Consider the following 22,569-nt stretch of genomic DNA (forward strand, 5'->3'; position numbering starts at 1 on the left):
AAAAAATGAGGTGGTTTTCCTTTTTGAGGTCAGCATCTGCAATATGAGACCACAGACATTTAGTGTTAGGAAATGATTGAAGAAGACCAATGGGAGGCTGTGGAATAGCTTTGGTGCATGCACACTTCTACAGTAGCAGCCATTCAAAATGGCCCTTCCAAGCCAAAGGCCAGCCGAATGGCAGCCAACTTCCAGCCACTGGAGTATCCCCGTCCTTCTACTGGGCGTGCATATTTTTTTACTCTGACTCCACCCTTTCACTGAATTATAGGGTGTGACAGGAGAAGGAGCTTCTCTTTAGATCTTAATGTCCAAAAATCATGACAGAAAGAATATTTTAGTACAAAGACTGATGTGTAAAAAAGGAATCTTAGGGGACCAGCTGAGGACCAGCCAAGGGCCCATCAAGGAAAGTGGGGAACTTTTGAATTGCTAATACTATATATTGCAGACCAAACCAGATGAAGGTAATGATATTCAGGCGGAAGCAGGGAGAGGTCTACTGCAGTTTCCTGTTCTTGAGAATAGACATGGTTGACTGTAGACACTCTGCAAGACAGTGGTTTCTCCATGACTCAACTCTATTATTGTATCTTTTCAGTTCAGGTGAGGATTACGTTGGGTGAACCAAGAGTACCCTAAAACAATTGGAGTTTGGAGTGAAGAGAAGAGGAAAACATATATTTATTCAACATGATTGCCTGACACCAGAAGTGTTACTGGTTCTGTGCATGATTACATGCAGAGGACTTCCATATAGAGCTGAGACATGAAGTGGTTCAGGTGGGGATACAACAGGAAGAAGTAATTGTAAAGCTAAAATGTTATCCATAAGGCTTTGTTCACAACAAGAATCGATAAAAGCAAAAGAGGGAAATGGTTGATTCAATAGAAGGGAGCACGGTAATGTCATGTGGAAGAATCTGTTCCTAAAACTGCCCATCTGGTCCCTTCCTCACCAGTGAACCCTCCCTTTTAGCTGCTTTGGGCAAGAAGAAATTAAGTCAGTACTCCCACTGCAATACAGGCAGTCAAGTTTTCATCTGACGTTGTCGTTCCTCAGGTGCTAACCAAGTAAGGTACTTTGCATCAGTTCCGCATGATCTGATCTGGAGAAGTCGAAATTTTCTGAATAATCTCGAAGATGAGATTGGGGAAGAGGTAAAATAATCCCCCCCTCGCACTATTAAATAAAAGTGAGTCGAAAACAGTGTCTTAAGGAACCCCTTATGCAATCACAATTCATTGAAATGAATATTTTCCAAATGACTCAAAAAATTTTTATTTTGAAAATAGCATATGAATCAGTCTGGCACATCTCCATTCTATTTATAAGGATGATTTAATTCAATGTGTGAAATGCTGCCCTGAGATCCAGCAAAAAAAAAAAAAAACAGAAAAAGTTTTTTGCATCAGAATCAGAATCAGAAATACTTTAATAATCCCAGAGGGAAATTACTTTTGTTACACGCTCCAGTTACAGTTTTACATGATATATACACACAACCAACTATACAATATAATAAAGATAAAAAAATAAGAATAAAAAGAGATAAAATATATATACACATATAGCTCTTCTGTATATATATATCTTTACGTATATCTATGCATATGTAAAAACTAAACCAAATAAAGTGAAAAGTCCAATTAAAGTGATAAATCCAAGTAAAGAGATAAAAGAGCTGTGTCACTTGAAAGGACATTGAATCAGCAATCACCTAAAAGGTGTCTTTTGGGATTGGGAAGAAATTACTGATCCTTTGATGAGTATAAAACAAGTTTTAAAATGGTCCAGACATTTTAGTTTCATTTGCAAAATTACTCAACTGATTCTGCATTGTTTCTTGTTTCATCTCCAAACATAGGTGATGTTTGAAGTTTTAAACCAAAATTTCCCATCAATATTGTTTCCATGCTTCCTTAGGAATACTGTATGATCTCGCTAGCAAGCTTAGAAACCATTTCTAAAAACAACACTTTCTTGAACTAAGATGACTGAATATAACCTTAATGTTATGAATATCACACACTAGATTAAAATTCACATTTTCTTGGCAGAGACCACGAAATCTTCTGAGGTGGGTGTTCATGAGAGTATGTATGAAGCAGAGTAAAAAACATAAAGCAAAAATTCAATAACCTGAAATTCCTTATTTTAAGTTTTTCTGAGTATATAGAAAGCATACAATCTGACTATAGATATAAATATTCTGAGATATTTTGTGCCGTCCCTTTAAGTTATAAAAGGCATTCATATATATAGTTAGATAAATATAGCAACATTACAAAAACAAAAACAAAACAGCACAAATCCATCACCAAATCACATGTCTCTTTGCACTTAGATAAAAACACACACGGCAGCTGCAGCTAAGTTTAGACCCCATCAGGTCACAGTGGAATATTCAGCCGAACAAACACTGCTGACACTGAGCAGGGAAGATTAAATAGTCTTTGCAGCTTATAAAAGACAAAAAGAACATGGGTGTGTTTTTCCTTCCTGGATTGAGCTATGTGCTGGATTTTGGAGTCATAAGACAAAACCACCCTGTCCAAAACAAACCCAAAGTTTCATATGGGAGCAGACATCTGCTCTGGGATGGGATAATAATTCACAGCTAAGTGTCCTCGCTTCCAATCAACTTCTTGTTTAACAGCACGTTGTGTTTCATATATCAACCCTTACAGTAGCTGAACATTAATCAGACACAACCATAAACATGCTGGGAAGCTTAAAAGCCTGCTGTATCTCCCTCCCACCAACTCTCTGTTGCTGCATAAAAATAATACAGTGACATCCATCTTTGTGACTCTTAAATGCCTTCCCAAAGGGCAGCCATTGCCCTAATACCAACAGCTATTTGCTACCTTGACACTTCAGAGGAGAATCCTCTGTTTTATTGATGTGCAAAACATTTTAAAACATGCCTAATTCTATTATTTTCTCTATTTCTAATTGTTTACCCTCCGTGATAAATTTCTGAAAATTTTCAGAGGATTTAGAACTTTAATTAGTCTGCTAATCATTCTTTGTGTGGAGTCCATAAAGAAACTAAGGGTAAACTGACTAGACTTTGACTGTTCCTAAATAAAACAATATAGAAAATGAAATATGGTCACATCTTTTTGTCTAGCATGTTTATGTGTGATTAAGTGTTTCTGACAAAAAATATGGTCAAGAAACATAAATTAGCAGTGACTTTTACACAACTGTGATAATATCGTCCTGCTAGCGACTTCATCATTACAGCATTTGGTAAAACATGAAGAAACTGAGCCTTTATCAGTCTGTTTGTTTGATTTTTATTCCCTCAAAACATTGAGTGATCAGTAGATGTGTATTTAAACATTTATTGGCAATCACTTAGGATGGGAATGTGATCAGGAAGGAAAAAAACTGTGATGTCATGTGCTGATGAATAAAAAGAATCATAAAAAGAACATAATATTACCATAAATTAATGAGATCTAAAATTGCACCACATCTCGTATCAGCAGTGCTGTTTTTTCACTGACTACTAGAAATTTTCATTTCTTGTAGTCAGTAAGAGCCCCAAGAAAAGGAGGAGGGATCTTCCTCCTGTTTTCTAAAGTCCATAGATTTCCTTTTTTTAATTTTTACTCTCCAACTGCATCGTCTTGATTTCTTTTCTCCATGTAACCCTTGCAAATCAATCCTTTGGGTACAGTGAAAACGTATCTTCAACATGCAGAAGCTAAAGGTGCGTGTTAAGATTTTTGTAACTAAAGAAGGATCCACTTCATGTGCATCAAGCTTAACATGTTAAAAGCATGTCCATGGACGATTTATCATACAAAGAAGACAAAAATTTAAAACACTGTAAACCATTTGTGTCAAATATACAGCCACAAAATATAAGAGAAAATTACTTAGCTAAGGCTACTCTGCAAAAGTAAAGAAAGTCATTTTTTTCTTGAATTAAGAATTTTCCCTTGATTTGAGCCTAGTTGGACAATTTTCCAATAGCATAAGATGGTTTATTTTTTAAATAAGAAAAAAAGCAACTCTTCTATTTTAATTCAGGTGCATAAAATCAAACTATCAGATTCTACAGACAGAAATTATTATTCTATTGGCAGATCATCTTATCAACCTGCTTAAATTAAGGGTAAATACAGTTCAGTTAAACCAAAAAACGTCTTAAATCCTGCAGAGGGAATCCATTCTTCATCACCCAACTATTTCCTTCATCATCCCTGTATAGCTCTTAGTGGAAAAAATCCACCTCTGCTTTGTGTATTTTGCACATCTGAATGTCAACATTATTGTAATTGTTTCAGAGGTTACTAGAATAATTGATCCACCAGGAATAAGGTGGGTAATATTCTTTTCTTCTTGCATAGTGAAGAGAGTGAATTAAAGTTGAAGTAAGTTAAAGTATTGTTGGTTGAGAGTAGGGCTGTGAGTCTTTGTCAAATAACCAAAACAATAAAATTGCAATTATATTTTGTTTTTCCTTGTATAAATCAAAATAATATATATATGATTGCCTACTGGGGTTTTAGTGTTTTCAAAGCTTTAACATTTTCTTGTCCTGAGAATATTGTTGTTGGACTTTACTGCTTTTTATATTGTTATATTTACTGCTCTCTCTTTTTTTCTGTGTGGCAACAAACATATTGTAAGCATATTACTTCTACATACAGAGATCTAATGAGAAGATTAATGTAATTGTAACCCGACAAAAGATTGAGTGCCTTTGTGGTTTGGAAATTCTTTAAGATAGAGATTACATTGCAAATCCAATTCCTTTTTAGACATTAATAAGAGATAGGAGATTAATAGTATCTAAGAAGTTTTAATCTAGTAGCAGTACGATGATCTAGTCAGAGTAGATCAGACTCATAATCTAAATATTTTCATAAGATGGCTATCAGTGTGTCTGAAAGCCATGATCTCTGAAAAACAGTTGCTGCCATCTTTTCTTTTTAGGTGTACCGTCAACAGTTCTTGTCAAACCTTATGATAGAACACACTGAAGTTCATAAAATGCTAGCAGTTTAGAAAGCCTAACAGCAGCTACTTTCCTTCAGCTTTAGCTGCTTCTTTGCTCTGACACACCTGAATCAAATGGCTAAGTACCTTCTCAGTACCTCAATAGATTCTGCAGAGACCCGTTTATGAGCGCCTGGTTTCATTCAGGGGTTTTGAAAAAGGAATTAATCCAGTAGTTGACCACAATTATCTCTCTGTATGACTTAACCTGCTACTATAGTGGACACTTTTGATTTTCTTGCCTTTTAAGAGCCTTTTCTACATTCTGACCTACAGCTAATGTTATAAGTAATAATTATATGTCATAATTAGATGAGCAAGATCCTAGACACATGCAGCTATAAAATAATCCTTCTCTAAATGGGTTCCTACAAATCCTTAATGATAAAATGTAAGGTTTTTCATCTTCAAATGACTAGACTTCTTAATGTTAGACAAATTATTAAACTTTAAACACTGGAAAATCCATCTTAGAACTACAACATTCTAAAAAATAAGTGTGTGCCCTTGATTTGAGCAGGTAAATAAAATTTTCTTCCAATGGAATGGACATATTTGCTCTTGAGTAAGATAATTAGCTATAAGTCACTTAAAATATGATAAAGGAGTTTCTTTTATTCTTATCTTAAAGATAAATCGCCCTTTACCAATGATAAATTCGTTTTCATACCAGTTTAAATCAAGCCGAAATACACTTGTTGTAAGAACATTTGACTAGCTTAATTTTAACTTTTTGCAGTGAACTTGAGCTTGACTTAAGTCTTTACATCTGTAAGTTCCACAGCCCATAAAACAATAATAGCCTTATATTGGTTCCTAATTCAACTGTTTTTGGCAACATTAATGCGTGCTAAGAACCATTTAATTTAGGATTGTCAAACAAGGAAATGGGTTTCTTGTAGATTCTCTGCAGACAAAATTGTGAACAAAGTTACCTCCATTTCATTAATCGAAATTAGTAAAACAAACCAGAGGTTTTGGTTATTTGATGGCAATTAGTTTCAGAACCATAAAGAAAGCTCATCATTACATTTAACCTGTTTTGCAGACAAATGTTTATGGGCCTAATTCTGTTTTTAAATGACTGTGTCTTATCTTAATAAGTAAAAAGATTATGCATTGTCATTGAATCTGAACATCACATGTTGATTTTATCATTACAGTTGCATTTATGAAGCTTTAGTAGAGTTATGTCTTTTAAAATATGGAGGTATTTCCCTAGAAGTCAGGCGAGCAGAGATTTACCTGAGGTGTCAGAGATAAGGTGAAGCAACTGTCATCCAGATTTAGCTCAAACAGTAGCCACTACCTCTCCACAATAACAACAGCAGCATGTTTAGAGACTGGGAAAATCCTGCCTATGAAGATTTAGTAGTCCAGGCCATGGTGAAGTTTGGAAAGTTCCTTTTAGGCAATTAGATGTCACATCCAGTTGCTTAAACTGAACATTTCAAGCCTAATCCCACTAATTCCTCCATGTAATCCTGAATAAGTAAAAGATGATGTGTGGACATCTTGCCATCTCAACCCTACCTGCCATCTCAACCCTGCCTGCCATCTCAACCCTGCCTGCCATCTCAACCCTATCTGTATGACCAAAGGTGGACAAAAGCAGTGTCATACCATAAGTCTTTTATGTCTTTAGTACAGATATTAAAATTGCCCAAAGTCACTTCTTAGCCATATTATACATTGGATATATGATTGATATACTATATAAATCCTGTAATTAAACACATACTGTGTTGTGTGCTCAGCATTCTCACCTATCTCTTTAGAGCACATATGTTCAACAGAGATCCATACATAGTAACACAGCGGTGCCCTTGCCCCATCTGTTGTTGCACATTTCAGACAGCTGATTGGAAAAGGGCTTTTCTCTTGCAGGATACACATTTTGTGTTTTGTGAAAATTGTTTGTGAAAAATAGGCCAACCAGCATTATACATAAAACAGTGGCCGTTATTACTAGCATATCCTCTGTTACAGTACTAGTTGGAACAATGATACATTCTGTTTAAATGGGTGAGGTTTTCTTTGTATTTTTTGAGTAAATAACGTACTTCTTGAAGATAACGATAACATACTGATTGAATATCAACTTGGGAAATACATGTTCCGAACCTACAGACTCAAAATGGTATTTGGGACAAAATTGTTTGTAAGAATAAAAAAAAAGACTAGGGGCTGATCAGTGGAACAGTGGATAGCACTGTATCCTTGCAGTAAGACGTTCCAAGATTCAATTCCCGGTCTGGGGTCTGCCTGCATGGAGTTTGCATGCTCTCCCTGAGCATGCCTGGGTTCTCCGGCTTCCTCCCACAGTCCAAAAGCATGACTGTTAGATTAATTGGCTTCTCTAAATTCTCCTAAGTTGTGAGTGTGTGTATGAATGGTTGTGTGTCCCGTGTGTCTCTGTGTTGCCCTGCGATGGACTGGCGACCTTTCCAGGGTGTAACCCGCCTCACACCCGTAGACAGCTGGAGATAGACACCTGCACCCCTCGCGACCCCAGCTGGGATGAGCTTGATGGAAAATGGATAAAAAAAAAAATTGCAAAGATCTACTATGGGACCTGAAATATGAAGCAGGATTGTGTATAATTTACTTTACATAAAGTATTATGCTAATTGTTCTTTTTCAATCTTGATTCCAGTGAAATATAGTTTTTTGTTATGCTTTTTTCATTAATAATTAATTAAAATGTACTCAGTTTAAGAGTCTTGTTGTGCCTGTAAATGCCATAGGTGAGAGTTATGTGGCTTGAACATAAAACCTGAAAATGAGGAAAATAAGTGGTAGACTGAAATTAGAGGAAAAAGCAGCTAAACTCCCAGGAAGAGTTTAAAACCAATAAAACTCTGCAGAATCATCAATAAGGGACAATCTGAAAGATTACAGCAAAGCTTTTATTGTATTGTCCTTGCAGACAAATCCTCTAAGCTGTGTTTCTATTCCTGACTGAAAGGTGCCTTATCAACTGTGCCCATCAGCTTTCTGCAAGCCTTGACCATAGCAGGCATATTTACAGATGAGTTCATCAGCAGAGATAGACCTATAACCCTACCTGATACGGTCTCCAGCCCCCTTGTTTCGACGACACATTGTTTGCTTGTTATTTGATGTTAAGTTGGACGCATGCGTCTCAGTGATACTCCCTGGAGAACTCAGAGCAAAGGGCAGCTGACAAACACAAAGCCAACAGCGCCAGTATCCCAGACAGAGACAAGTGAGCCAAGTTTCAGTGCCAAAGGGGGTTGGGTCACAAGGATGTGTGGATGTGAATGTGCAGGGGGCTGTTATTACCTCCCTATCATGGTGTCGGGTAGCAACTTCTGCAGACAGAGGACTAAAACACAGATGGAGAGAACCCAACTGAGGACACACTTTTTCCAGTCTCCACTCTTCAGATGATTTCCATTCTTCTTTTTCGCGTACCACATCAATAACATATCTGCCATACTATCTTTTCCTTGACAGATATTTGTTTTTTTTTTATCTTTTTACCTTTTTCTTTGCATGGATACCTACTCAGTCCTCTATAGTTCGTCCCACAATGATGGACTCCTCTCTGGGTTCCAACGCTTGCGGGATCACAGGAAGATGTGTGATGTTGTCCTGGAATCAGGCGGTGTTTCCTTCCCATGCCATCGCACTCTATTGGCAAGCTCCAGTGAATACTTCTGGGCCCTTTTTGGAGAGACAACTGCAGAGAGATCAGCAGACTTCATCAGCCTCCCAGCACTCACACCTGAGGGTTTAGAAGCCATTTTGGATTTCTTGTACTCAGGGTGGTTGAGCATTTCCTCCTCCACACTTCCAGTTGTGGTTGAAGCTTCTCGCTACCTCCAGGTAGAGGCGGCCTTGTCAATATGTGAGAGATTTATGGCAGATGGACTAACCAATGATAACTGCTGCTTCTATGCTAATCTGGCTGACCAACACTTCCTCTTGAAAGCACTTGAGGCTGCAAATCAAACTATTGCCAAGAAGATGGTAGTGCTGCTACAGAGAAACAGAGCTGAACTCCTTGGGCTGAACTTTTCATCACTGATGGCCGTGCTAGATGCAGATGATATACCTGGGGTCAAAGAGGTGGACCTCATTAAGCTTTGTCTTGATTGGCTTGATGAGAATGGGCCTCTCCCACTCTTAAAGTCAAACCTTCTGTTGAGTCGTCTACGCTTTGGACTGGTTTCACCTTCTGACCTTTCTAACCTAAGCCACAGAAACAGAGCCATGGCCACTCCTCTTATTAGAGGTCAGCTGACGCGTGCACTTGAGTATCACCAAATGGGTTCAGCTAAGCCAATAGGGCAGAGCAGGCAGTCAACCATGAGAGGGTCAACAAGTCATGTGCTTCTTGTTGGTGGTGGGACTAGCACTGATTTGCCAGAACAGCAGGTGTTGGCATTTGACTCCAGCAGCAAGAGGTTTACAGTGCCGGGTTTAGTTCTGCCATTGAGACTCAGAAGTCCATGTGTTTGTTCGGTGGGAGGTTTTCTCTTTGTAATGGGGGGTGACAATATAAAAACTTGTGATGACGACGAGAAGAAGTCAGTCGCTATGTCAACATCATGCCAAGTGTGGAGGTATGATCCCCGCTTTAGCCACTGGGAGCAGATGGAGTCCATGCTGGAGAGACGGATGCAGTTTACCTGCTGCATAGTGGAGGACGTTATTTATGCAATTGGAGGACGACACTTACAGCCGGACTCTGGCATGTATACTTCTGTAGCATCAGTTGAATACTATGACATGGCTTCTGGAGCTTGGAGGAGAGCTGCAGCATTGCCTTACCCTCTTCATGGCCATGCCTCTACTGTGCTTGACAAAAGCATTTATGTATCAGGGGGTCTTCCTTCCCCCCTGAGTCAAATCCACAGCAATAACCAGGAAGTTAATAGAGAAATAAGTAGAGAATGCCTGTGCTGGGATCTAATTGGCAGAGTCTGGGAAAAGAGGGCATCCATGTCAGTTCAGAGGTTTGGTCATAGATTGGCAACCGCTCATGGTCACATTTACGCCCTGCTTGGGATGTACGAGCCTTTTTGTGATATTGAACGATACGATCCACAGTCAAACTACTGGACCCGCCTCAAACCACTCGCAAATGGCCTTTTCTGCTATGGACTGCAAACCTTGGAATGTGATAATCTGCTGCTATTCGGTGGAAGAAGATGGAGTGATGGACAACAGGTGTCTGTAAGAAGTGTGCTGGAGTATGATACAAAGAAAGATCGCTGGAGAGAAATTGCACAGCTCCCAAGACCTCTGACTGGCACTGAGTGCACCCTCCTTCGTCTGCCAGACAATCCAATCCTGTGCTGCTGAGCGCTTCAAGGCCAGCAATAGATAAAGGTCTCCAAAGATGCCTTTCAAATCAGTGTTTTAATTCACACTATTCAAAGCAGAAAAAGGTTTTTAAAATATTATTTATTTTTTTAATGAGCAAATACTTTCTCTTCCTATATTGCGTTTAGCTTTCTTCTATTAAATAAATTCGGTGTTATTGCATTGGAAGTCCATGCCAAACTAAACTATCACATAATTTTGTGAATAATATAACAATCACTGCATATGATAAAATATTTAGCTGAGCTAAATATAAAAAGTAGCTCAGATGCTTATATCTTACAATGAAACACCTATTCTTTTAAAACCAAACAAATTCACTTTTGTGGAAATGAAAGAATTACAAAGTTTTGTTGATGCAATCATTTGTAGAGCCTTCAAATGTATATTTGATATTAAAGATTTCTTCTGTTCTTGTTTTTTTTTTTCACCTCACATTTAAATCGATTCTGCAGGCATTTACTGCAAAAAAAAAACCTGTGAATTAATACAACGTTTTGAGCTTTTGGATATATTTCAGAACAGAAAAAACCAAGACATTGTTCTTTTAGGAAAAGGCAATTGTACCATTGTTAAGTATAAATATGTTTTGTTCAGTTTTATGCATCAAATTCTGGCTTGATTTGTATCAGATGATCATTTTGTTTTTTTCTCCAGCTATCCAGAATTGGACTTATGGTATGCGTAAGATCAATGTTTTGCTGCATCACCCAAGAAAGCTTATTATTCTTCAGGTTTTCAGGCAGGTTCTGTTTAATGGCTTTTTGAATATACAGTTTAGGAAAAAATATTGTGTTGGTTTAAATATGGTTTATTTAAGTTAATTATAATGTCCTCAAAGAAAGCTAAAGAGGTTTTAGATTTTTTTTAAAAGGCAATCAAATAATTATTTACCACTAATAGTGAAATATGAAAAATAATGTCACATTATTTATTTTATACGTGACAAAAGGCATTGAAAGATATAATTTTCTGATTTGTAGAAATTGATATTTAACCTAGTCAAAATCATAGAAAATGATTTAAAAAAATAGTATTTTGACTTATTCTTTAAAAAGATGCCAGTACCCCCCCAAGTCGGTCTATGGATTCCAGCATACCATGTTTGGAATTTTTGCGGTTGTAAAACTGTGGATTTTATTACTAACGTTTAAAGGTTTGAAACAGACTATCCACTAAATGTTGGTTTTATTGTACCTGAGTTATATGGCATTAATCAGTGAAATGATGACAGTCATTCTAATCAACAGGTTAGAATATTTTCTCTCCATCAAAATATAGATTCCACAGACTCTCTCTTGTTCAGAAAGGAAATTCATGTAATCACATTATTAATTAAAACAAGCTTCTAATCCAAATGACTAAAACTTTATTGATTCAGTCTCATCTTCCAACGAAACACAAAGAATGAACACATAAATAAATACTGTCTTTAAACTATAATTTATAGATTGAACACTAAACATTCTTTACACAATGATAGTTTACAAAAGGAAACCCTGATATAATTAAAGATACTCTTCAAGACAATTCACACTCTATAAATAGAGATCTACTTTATCTATAGATTTTAAACACAAAACATGAAATGAATATTGTTTTGATCTACAGCAAAAACATGCTACTACAACCAACCACGGGCAGCAGCATAAAAGGAGCATACAGACAGTGTTCGTCAGTGCAAGTAATTATTGTATATTTAGGATTGCTTTCAAAGTTTGTGTTAATGTTTGAGATACATTATTACATCTTCTGGCAGCAGCATAGAAATAGAATAATATCTTAAATAGATCAAGGTATAATTTCCTATGCAAATATTCTTCATATGCTCAATGTGACACGCCTGTAATAAAGCTAAATCATCTGTGAGGAAAAATCCACCCCTGGACAATTTTATACTTTTTAATAAGTAATCATAGGGAATTATTTAATTATAATGTATATTCTTTATTTGTATGGAGAATATAAAAAATATTTATTGTCTAGATTTATTTGATAAACTCATGCATAAAATTGTCATTTTTATATGACAGTCATTACAAGTGAAATGTATTTGTGTCTGTATATGTCATTTAGGTAAATAGAAGCAAAAATATCTGTCCTATAATTAATATTTTTTTAAGATAAGAGTATATAAAAATATATATTTCATTTAAGTTACTGAATTGTACGCATGGGGTTAGCTGTGTTTTTAACCTTTTGTGTCTTTACCCGACAAACTTTACTGTATCTTCTAAAGGTTTTATATGGGACGGCAATGACTCAGGGGTTCGTCCTTTAACCGGTGGGTTGTCGGTTCGAGTCCTCAGACCCCATTTTGTATTTTTGCCTGCTGTTGGTAGTCAAAGGGCCAAGTGGCACCAATTGTGTCAGTCTACCCCAGGGCAGCTGTGGCAACAATGTCTATTATCTATATAGTCTATTATCATCAGTATGGAGTGAATTTTGTTCCATTATTGTTGGAACCAGAACATGTTTTGTAAATGAAAATTAACACAATAAAGCCCCATTTACACTACCCTTGAAAAACCGATCCAGGCCGAGACCGGTCCGAGCTTGGATCGGTAACCAGGCCAAGCTCAGTTTTGACGACCGTTCACACGTCACACTTATCTCGGTTATCTCGACGCCTCGACTCCTCGCCTCCTAGTGACGATGTGCGGTATTACTGCTAGGATTGAAGGAGGGACTCAAGCAGCTGGTGGCGGTAATGCACCAAACGCTGTTTGTCAACCGCCGTAAAACCCAAGAAGAAGAAGACGAAGGAAGAGGGAATCAAGCAAATCAAAATGGCGGCGCCCGTCACATTCAGAAAGTTATGCTTGATTATTATTGCTGTACTTCCGTGTTTGCGGTGGGTCAGGCGAAGACGGCAACCTTGCGCGGATGTACTTGAGAAAGTCGGCTTTTGGGAAGCCGACTTTCTGGAATGGAGTGTGAATCGGCATGTTCAGCCAGTCGGCGATGACGCGTTCTGCTCATGCGCTCTTGTTATCAGAGAACCGAGCCAGGAAAAAACCGAGCCGAACCCACCTCGGGAACTGGTCTGCAGTTAGCGCGGTCCGGTTATGTTTATCTCGGTTCAGTTCAGGTTGTTTCCGTTCACACACGACAAGTTATCTCAGTTACTGAGCTCGGACCGGTCTCGGCTCAGTTTTTTAAGGGTAGTGTAAACGGGGTATATGTAATCCATAAATGAAGCTATTAAAAAGTAACATTTTTTCCGTTTTTTTTTTTTATATTTTATATTTTTAAATTTCACTTTTCCAAGATGTGTTTTAACTTTTAATTTAAAAATTTATTATTTCAATTTTGTTTTACAAATTTAAGTTTCAAAAGTAAAGTAGAATGTAATTTAAAAAAACAGAAATTTAAAAAACATATTATTTTCAAAATACAATCTAAGAAAACAGAACATTTTCTCTCAAAACTCTAAACCTTTTTCTTTGATTAAGACATTTTTCGAAGTTTCATTCCTAGATTGATCTTTTTTTCCATAGATTTTAGAAATGGGACGTGTTTTTTTCTTGCAATAATTATGGACCAAATTTCACTCCATACTTAGAGTGTGAATGGATTTAAATGTGGGAATGACTCTATTTAGTGTAAACAGCTTGCAATCCCTGGACTTAATAAAGTACTATGTAAGTACAGGTCCTTTACTATTTTAATGGGATCCTCTAGAAGTATAATGTGAAATACTAAAGATGAAATTAAGATGACAAACAGGTATTTTATACATGCACATTAAGACTCTTTAATCAATATTTTTTAATATCATCTCTACATCACATTTGAACAGTTAATGGTTGGAAGAATGCCTCTATCTGCTTGGCACATTTAGAGACTAAAGTTCTGGCCCTTTGACGTGTTAAGATTAATCTTTATCATTCATGAAAAGTTTTTTTAAACTCCAAAAATACTCAATATAATAGATGTGTATATTCTCCATAAATTACAGTTTTTCCTACCCATAGTATAATACTTTAAGGTATAAATTCTAATGCGTTATTTAATCTGCATCTTAGTTTAAAGCAGAGATTAATTTTCTCTACATAAAATTAGTAATCATCATTAAGTTACAAGGTCTGGAAAATGAGAAAATACAGAGCAACCTAAATAGATATAGTAACCTATATCACTGTAAATAAATGTACCATTTTCAAGGAGCAGAAATGAAAAGGGGAACACATGTTAATATCCTGAAATGAAAAGATACAGCAGGGAAAAGAAGGCAGGATTTGTGATATGATGGGTGTGTCAAATGATCACACACATTAGATAACCATTCTCCTGGCAGACACATAGCACAACAAGGTATAAGACGGATAGAAAAAGGGGAGTTTTGAGCTCATCGGCTGAGGTCAAGACAGAGCTATAACTCTATAACTTTTTCAGTGCCTGTTCCACAAGGGGTAAGCTCCATCAGTAGCTAGCCGCTTACAGTACAGACCTTTATAAAATGACTTATGGAGGGCTGTTCAGGGTATAAAGAACTGCCGCAGACTCTGAATTGGCTTTTTCAGATTGTTCTGAGTTTAACACAATTTCCTTTCCTTGCTCCTATTGGGATAAAAAAAAAAAGCATTCACATGCCATCATGCTGCCATCTCTGTGTTTCGCTGTCGAAATATCGTGTGACCTTCAGTTTTGCTCCTCTTCCAAATAGCATTTTGTATGAAGCTAATAAGGTTTGGTTTTGTCTTATCTGACCAGTGTACCTACCTCCATGGGCTTTGTGGCAAACTAGAAATCAGAATTATTTTATATTTCTATCAAAATCTTTTTGCTCTGCTGGTACATCAGCTAGCTTCCCTGATGACAGATTATTCGATCTGAGCTGCAGATGTCTGCAGCTACAGGATTATAAAGAAGCTTTGGGCTGGGTTTTCAAAACAATGCGTTTTTTACCAGACTAGTTATCTTCGGTGTGCAGCCATGTCTTGGTATGTATGCAGTTTCGATGATGATTTAAACAAATGATTCCAGTACCTAATCCTACTTTAAAATTGTCTGCTGTGTTTCTTTCTCTTCATGATGCCGTTAGGTTGAATTATTCACAGGGAAAATGTTAAACACATTAAAGTTTGCATTGATGTGAGAAAATATGAATAATTTTAAGGTGTTTTAATAATTTTAAAAGGCACTGGATATTGAAACTACTTTCATCTACAGTATCTCCAAATATATGTCATTATAAAATCTTGCATTTTTTAACAATTTTGTAATGAATTTGTTGTTTACATACATTCAGAGTGCCCTCTTACTTAAAAAACTCTAAGTATCCTTCCTAGATTTTTGTATAAAAATCATTATAATTTTGTAATCAAAGTTAACTGTATTTTATATTAGATAGAATTTTTTTTTTTAGCTTTCAGATTAAAAATCTGTATTATTATCTAAGAATTGTGCCATAAAAGATTTATATAATTGAATATAGTGGTCTCTAAATTCTATAAATAATATTTGTCATATATTTTATTTAGTAGTTGTGTGTGTGTGTACTCAGTAGGATCAGAAAATGTTTTTTAGCTGTCTTTGTTTTGAAATTAAATTCAGTTTGTTTGTTAAAGGCTGTTTTAACCTTTTTAGGGTGGATTTTCCTTTAAATGGCTCCTGTTCCAGAAGGAGGATGCATGCTTTAGGTCCAGCCCAGCACTGTACGTAATTCTACGAAATCTGCACAAACAAAAGCCTCTAAATCTAGATGGAATACTAAGTAAAAAAAAAAAAAAAAAAAGATTTGATTGTGGTCAGCTGGAACACTCACTATACAGTCAATATCAATATTATCAAGTATAAGGCTTCATGGAGTAAAAAGCCTGTCAACTTACTGGCTATGAGACACTTTGCGTTCAGTGTAAACATGGCACAACAAGCAGGATGAGTAAAGATACATTCTGTGATTTATACCTTTTATGGAGATGATGAAAAAAAAAATCATCCACATAAAATAATGAGTTCTTTGAATGGCATTTCCAAGGAGAGTATTTCAGGTACAGAGCACAAAAGCTAACTAGTAATACTCAAGAATTAGCATATCTTCATGCCTGCCATCAGCTGGAGTGGCTTGACCCGACAGATCGTTGACTCAAGTGACATGAGGCGCTCCTCAGTAATCTGTCATGGTGAACTTATTACGCTGAGGCGGCAGAAAACACGACTCTGATGCCCCGTGACGCTTTCTCCTGATTAATCAGCATCCTTACTCAGAACCACACGCTTTCAGTGTTCTTTTTAAACAGGTCAGACATGTGTCTCGATGTAGGAGTGTGTGTGGGACAGTGAGGGGGTGAGGGGCGGCCCCGGGTCAGCGGGTTCGGGTTCTGGTTCTGGTTCGGCAGCTGAGTTCTGCTCCTGAGTGAACAGCTCCTGATAGGCTCTCTTCCACTCCTGGAACTCTGCCGACGACAGCTGGGGATTGGCCAGCAGCCTGTCAATCAGCGCTAGCTCCCCCTCCCTGTCCTATGAGGATGCAGAAACACAGGAGGGGTGGATCACTTTTAGAGTTTCTGTTACCACTACTCTGACAAACGTAGACACATGGAAAAAAAGACACAGACGTGACTGGATACACTTAGATTTGGGGAGATTCGAGTTTTATCTATAGATTATTGGACAGTAGAGTGAATTTGACGGTAGGATCTTTAAACCGTTTTGAGTAATTACACAATCTCGTTTCTTTACAAAAATATACGGTGACTTTTCAATTTAAGGTATAATTACAAGTTATAATAAAATGTACTAAATGCTAATTAGTATACAAAGCTTATTAACAGTTCAATTTTACATAGAGGTAAGAGACTAAATGCACCTAAAAATTCATATATATAATTTACTTTTAATAATACAGGCAGCATTATACATAATTAATGGGATTGCATGTTTTATTGTTGCATTCTTAAATAATTAACTTTAGCATAATTGCATTAAATGGACATTGACATGTACTATACCTACTAATACACGTATGTTAATGTTTAAATAAAGCAATATATGAAAAAAAATGTCCTAATAGTGTTTACTTTGTCTTATTTTGAGCTTGAATATCATTTTTGCACAGAATGTGATGAGAAGATATAAAAACTGTTGTAAGAGGTGTCAATCTGCTGGCAGTGCTTAATCATGCATCCTGCAACTTGGCAGCTACTGCCGCTTTAGCCCCTTCAGTGAGCAGCAACGTTTATAACAAATCGATCTACTCATGTCGTATCCCTCTTGGTATTTTTTTGTTGTGGCAGTCTTTCACATTTGGACTATTTCCTTTTTCTTTTCAGACCCTGTCTGGGGAAATTCTGACCTGCTTGGCTCCATTACTTTTTTGTTTTCTCATTGAATGTATGCCTTCGGTCACGTAATGTTACGTTAAATATACAATATGCCTAATGTTTAACAAAGCACAAAAAAGTGTAAAACATAGAAATATAACAAAATAAGCCTGGCATTGCCAGTTATCAGAAAGGCTATAGTGCCAACTAGAGAGAGCTACTGCCTTTGAAATTTGAGTAGTCACAGCACGCGACCTAAAGAAGACAGTAGTCAAAGTCATTACGTTTAGGAAATTAAGTTAACAGTTGTGTTAGTATAAAACCACTCATGCTAACAGCTAATACTATTGTGTCTTGTTGGGCCTTGGTGGTTGGCTGTTGAATTTCAATGCCGTAACGTTGGAGGTTGACACAAAACTTCAAATTTAGTGTTCGACTCAGCTACGAAAATGTGAAACGTCACAGTAGCTTATATAAACTGATGTATCCAATTTCTGACAGGTGTGTGTCTAAGTGGCACACATTATAAAATAGTATTAAAACATTAAAATTAGATATTTATCATTGTTTACTTATGTCCTTAATATAAGCTAGGCTTCAGAAACATAAGGAAATAATACTCAAGTTTGACAACATTCTTAGCTTCAAGCTATGACTAAAGAGACAAACTAAATGCAAAACAAAGGTGCGTTCATGCCAAATGCAGATTTTGCAGCCAGAGGAACGTTTTACATGTCATCTCTATGTAGAGCACGGCTCATGAGTGCTGCAAGGCAGAGCAAGGCAAAGGTCACCATTCTAGTGAGGCGAATGGCATATTTTTGCTGAATACAGCAAAGGAAGAGTGTCCACGCACATTGGAAGTATGTCAGGCTCATTCACTGTAAAATCTGAACTTTTGTTTATAGTTGCCTTGTGAAGACCAATCAGGGACTAGATGCGGCTGTGATGTAGGGTGAGGGAGCACAGTGTAGAGAATCCTGTTGACGAAGGATAAAGTAGTGGACGCACTTAAGAAATGTGTTAGTGGCTTCTTAAAAAGCCACTTTAATTTACTTTAAAAGAACTGTACATTGCCTTCCCTTTACTTTAGCGCAGAGAACGGCCAGCCGACTTGGCCGACTTTGCCTATGTACCACTGTCCTCCTCCAGTCTCCAACTGTTAGACTGCAGGACTACCCCCAGTCAGCTCCCCTACTGGCGCTCTGCCCGCTGCGTATCCAGATCAAGCCCGAGCCAGCCACGCCTCTCCCATTCTCTTCTGGTACTTCTCCGATCAACTGCTGTGGTTCCTGGCTCAGGAGGGGACACGGCCAGCCAGCTAATTCTGGTTCTGGTGCTCTCTTCTGGGATTCTTGATCTGCTTTCCCTGTTGCTCCTGTCTGAGCTCTAGAACCCTACTTCACATGACTTTAAACTCTGTAGAAAGCAGCCGTGGCCCAGCCACAGCTCCTGGACATCTAAAGCGTCTCTTAAGGATCTTGTGGACCAAGAGATGGTTTATTCGGCTTTCCAGATTAAACACAGGACTGCGACTTTTTCCATAAAATACCTGTCTGCCATGTTGAGTTGAAACCGACATGACAAACATGACTCCACTTGATGATGTAGAGGAGATTTTTGCAAAATCACTCAAAACTGGTTGAATTTACCACAGTTTTTTAATTTTCAGGGGGAATGCACCATTAGACAACGATTTGGGCATCAGGCTTATAGCTGATTAGTTAAACGTTAAATAATTTGTTATGTATACATTTATTTAAGCCAAAGGGCTTCTCAAGCTAACTGTTGTTCATAATAGTAGTCAATACAGCAGCTGCTCAAGCTAATAAGTACCGTAGGCTATATTGGCTGTAATAGTTAGAGCTCATTTCATTTATCCCTTATCTGCACCCGTCCAATTGGACCCTGTCCAATTTCCCGACAGAGCATATTTCAGCTTTTGATTGGTAAATAGTTGTAAGAGGGTTACGTATGTCTTCAGTGGTTAAAACTCCAGGGCTTAATTCCTCCCCCTATGAACATGCATAAAAAGTACTAATTTTACAAATGTGTAGCATTGAAGCTTTTCAAACCTTTTAGTATTGGAATGAGAAACATCTCTCCCCTCTTAAAGCAGGATGTTCCCTATCAGTTTGTCGAAAAGGCCAAGGTATTTTTGTAGGTTTATGGAGCCTCAAACTGTAAACTCATATTTTCCGAAAATGTTGCAAATTCAATGCAACACTAGTAGAATAGCAATCCACCTCTATCATTTTCTCTATTCCCCTCAAGAGGGATGTTCTGCTTCTCTACCATTCTCATCTAGCCTGTATCCTTCTGTTTCAATCCACTCATCATAGATAAGAAGAAAGAGAGAGCATGTCCAGGGTCAATTTGTTTCCACAGCAACCACTGCAGATATGTTGAAATGTCCAAACCAGCAGCTTTATTCTTCAGGAGAAAGCTTGCCTATAAAAGATACTGTCTAGCAGGGTCACTGTCATCACTGCAATATTTTCAACAAAGCTCTCCCCAAAGCTTGGCATATTCCATTCAGAGACACCAGACAGGTATCAAACACTGGAGCTGATAGAATAAGACAGTCAAATCTACAGACACTTGGAGATGAAAAGTATTTTTGGAGCAGTAAAGAAAAAAAAAAAACTTCATAAATTAAACAGACAGAAACCAGAAGAGCAATTTAGGCCAGACACATCAACAGGGCTCAGACAACATTAAGCCACATAAAGCTGTTGGACTGATGAAAACCAAACTATGAAGATGTAAGAGGTGAAATGATGAAACAGGAAATACATTTATCTGAATGTGCTCATGTTTATCTGCAGATCAGAGTCACTACATAGAAAAATAGAGAAAGAAAGAAAGAAAGAAAGCAGAATTATTTAAATCAACTTCCTTACTGTGAGGTACGACTGGAAGCAAAACTGAGGTCCCCATTTAGGCTAAAATACACACTATAGGTTGGATGCTCACCTTATTAATGAAATCTTTTTTTCTTTTTTTTTAACATGGTCATTCATTCCTTTAAATGCAATAACTATCAGACTTCTATCTGAATAGTTTATGACTCCAAAGTGACTTACACGTGCAAAAGAAGGAAGATTTCAGACAGCATCACACTGCTTATATATGTCACTGTTACTAGAAGTATTAAAAAAAGCTCCATTAGAGCTTTTTACTGCCTTTCATGCAGTTGTGACTGCTACTACTGTTAAGGCGCTGCTGCTAACTTAGTGAATTTGCTGCCACATGTAGCAACTTTTTTAAAAGAAAAGAAGCTGACAACAAATCCAGCAACATTTTTACTGTGTAGTGGGAGATTTTGGTGACAACATATAAAACTATGAATCACTTTGAAGTTTTCATCTGCAGTGATTAGTGAGTGCTGTGGGCCCCTCCCATTTTAGAAGCACAGGTTGTACATTTGACAGCAGCCTTGTTGTGTAGCAAACCGTGCCTGCAGTTACAGCAGAAAAGGGACTCCACTCTAAAATATGTCCCACATGATCCTGCCCTGGATTACAGAGCAGCTTGTAAATAAAGTGTTGATATATTTTGTAATGGAATACCTTGTTGATATCTAAAACTGTTGCTCTAAAATAAATAAGTGCGTTCAATTTACACACAGCATCAGTAATTTATTTACCTGACATTCATCTGTGCCCCCGATAATTGTCTTTTGGTTGAATTTGATATTTTAGATAGATTTATTTCTGTAGTTTGAGTTCAAACTAAATTGTAACATTTTCAATTATTTCTTTAGGTCTATTTTTAGTTTTAAATACATTTAGAGTTGTCACAATGGTAGCTGGGCAGGGAGAGTAGCAGAGAGTAGAAATCTTGAAAAAAAAAAATTCCCCAAAATAACAACATATTTTATTTTAAAAGAAAACAAAGAATGGTTAAGTTTACAGTAAAGAAGCAGGAGATGCATGAAGGATTAAATTAATTTACTGTCTATGAATATCTTATTTACACTGATAGTAAGCTTTTTAACTGGTCAATACTGAAAAGCTCTTTAAAATATCTAATTTGTACAATTTATATTTTTTCATGCACATTTGCACGTTTTATTTAGCCATCATGAGAATAAAGGTAGCTTATTGGTTCAATTATCTTCGGATTTTTTCAAGAAAGTGTAAAATTCATATTATTATCATATCAGGCAAATGTTAGCTTTAGACATTAAAGACGCTTAGAGCTATTACCAGCTGATGCTGCTAGTGAGCTACTCTACTGCTTCTTATAAATGTTACAAACAGATTCTTTAGGTTTCCTTGCATCTTCAAGTTGTCAATCCTAGTGCTCCTAGTATACAGTCATATATCTTTGTTATTATTTTGTTTGTTTAGTAGAAACAAAATACCGGCAGTTACAGGTATAGCGCCCCTGGTGGCCAAAAGTTACATGGTGTGCCTTTAGGTATATCTTATAACAAACCCTTAAGAATTAGGCCAATTAGCAAACACTGGTTTTACAATATGGAAAAGGTAACAGAGCTACTTCTGTTTTAGCAAGTACGTAGGATAATTTTTCTTTTAAGACTTATGCTGCCTTCATGTGGTCTGGTTAAGATAATTTCCACTTGTACAGTGCAAATTACCAGCGTGTTGTATTGCATCGGATATGTTGTTATAAAGAAAAGAAACATGATGAATCCACAGATTATCCTGACCTGCTATTTGGGCAAGACAGTTATAGACTGTCCTAATCCTAATTCAGGGTTTATACATGAATGAGTAACTCTTATTTAATGCTTTTTAATCCTCTTGTAATGTTCTTAGAAAATATATAACTGCCGTCAATTAGTACCCATGACTCTCAAATGTATATATATATATATATATATATATATATATATATATATATATATATATATATATATATAGATATAGGATATGTATATTTTTCTATATCAATATA

At 36.8% G+C, this 22,569-nt stretch overlaps 2 protein-coding genes across 2 annotated transcripts in view; one reads left to right on the forward strand and one right to left on the reverse strand.

Annotated features, from left to right (window-relative positions):
• Window positions 1-8,332: 8,332 nt before the first annotated feature.
• Window positions 8,333-10,743, forward strand: klhl34 (kelch like family member 34). Its single transcript, XM_015370160.1, has one exon. The coding sequence runs from the start codon at window positions 8,540-8,542 to the stop codon at window positions 10,352-10,354; it is 1,815 nt and encodes a 604-aa protein (XP_015225646.1). The 5' UTR covers window positions 8,333-8,539; the 3' UTR covers window positions 10,355-10,743.
• Window positions 10,744-16,137: 5,394 nt separating this feature from the next.
• cnksr2 (connector enhancer of kinase suppressor of Ras 2) overlaps window positions 16,138-22,569 on the reverse strand; it is a 90,591-nt gene continuing 84,159 nt past the window's right edge. Inside the window, exon 24 of the mRNA XM_015370159.1 lies at window positions 16,138-16,840. Coding sequence (XP_015225645.1) covers window positions 16,622-16,840 — 219 coding nt within the window. The 3' untranslated portion in view covers window positions 16,138-16,621. The remainder of the gene's footprint in view (window positions 16,841-22,569) is intronic.

The sequence above is a fragment of the Cyprinodon variegatus genome, unplaced genomic scaffold, assembly GCF_000732505.1.
Source record: "Cyprinodon variegatus isolate N-32 unplaced genomic scaffold, C_variegatus-1.0 Scaffold42, whole genome shotgun sequence".
In the NCBI taxonomy this organism is placed as follows: domain Eukaryota; kingdom Metazoa; phylum Chordata; class Actinopteri; order Cyprinodontiformes; family Cyprinodontidae; genus Cyprinodon; species Cyprinodon variegatus.

Bases quoted from the DNA above. Each gene is read 5' to 3' on its own strand.
- klhl34 (XM_015370160.1), top strand. From the start codon at position 8,540: ATGGATACCTACTCAGTCCTCTATAGTTCGTCCCACAATGATGGACTC.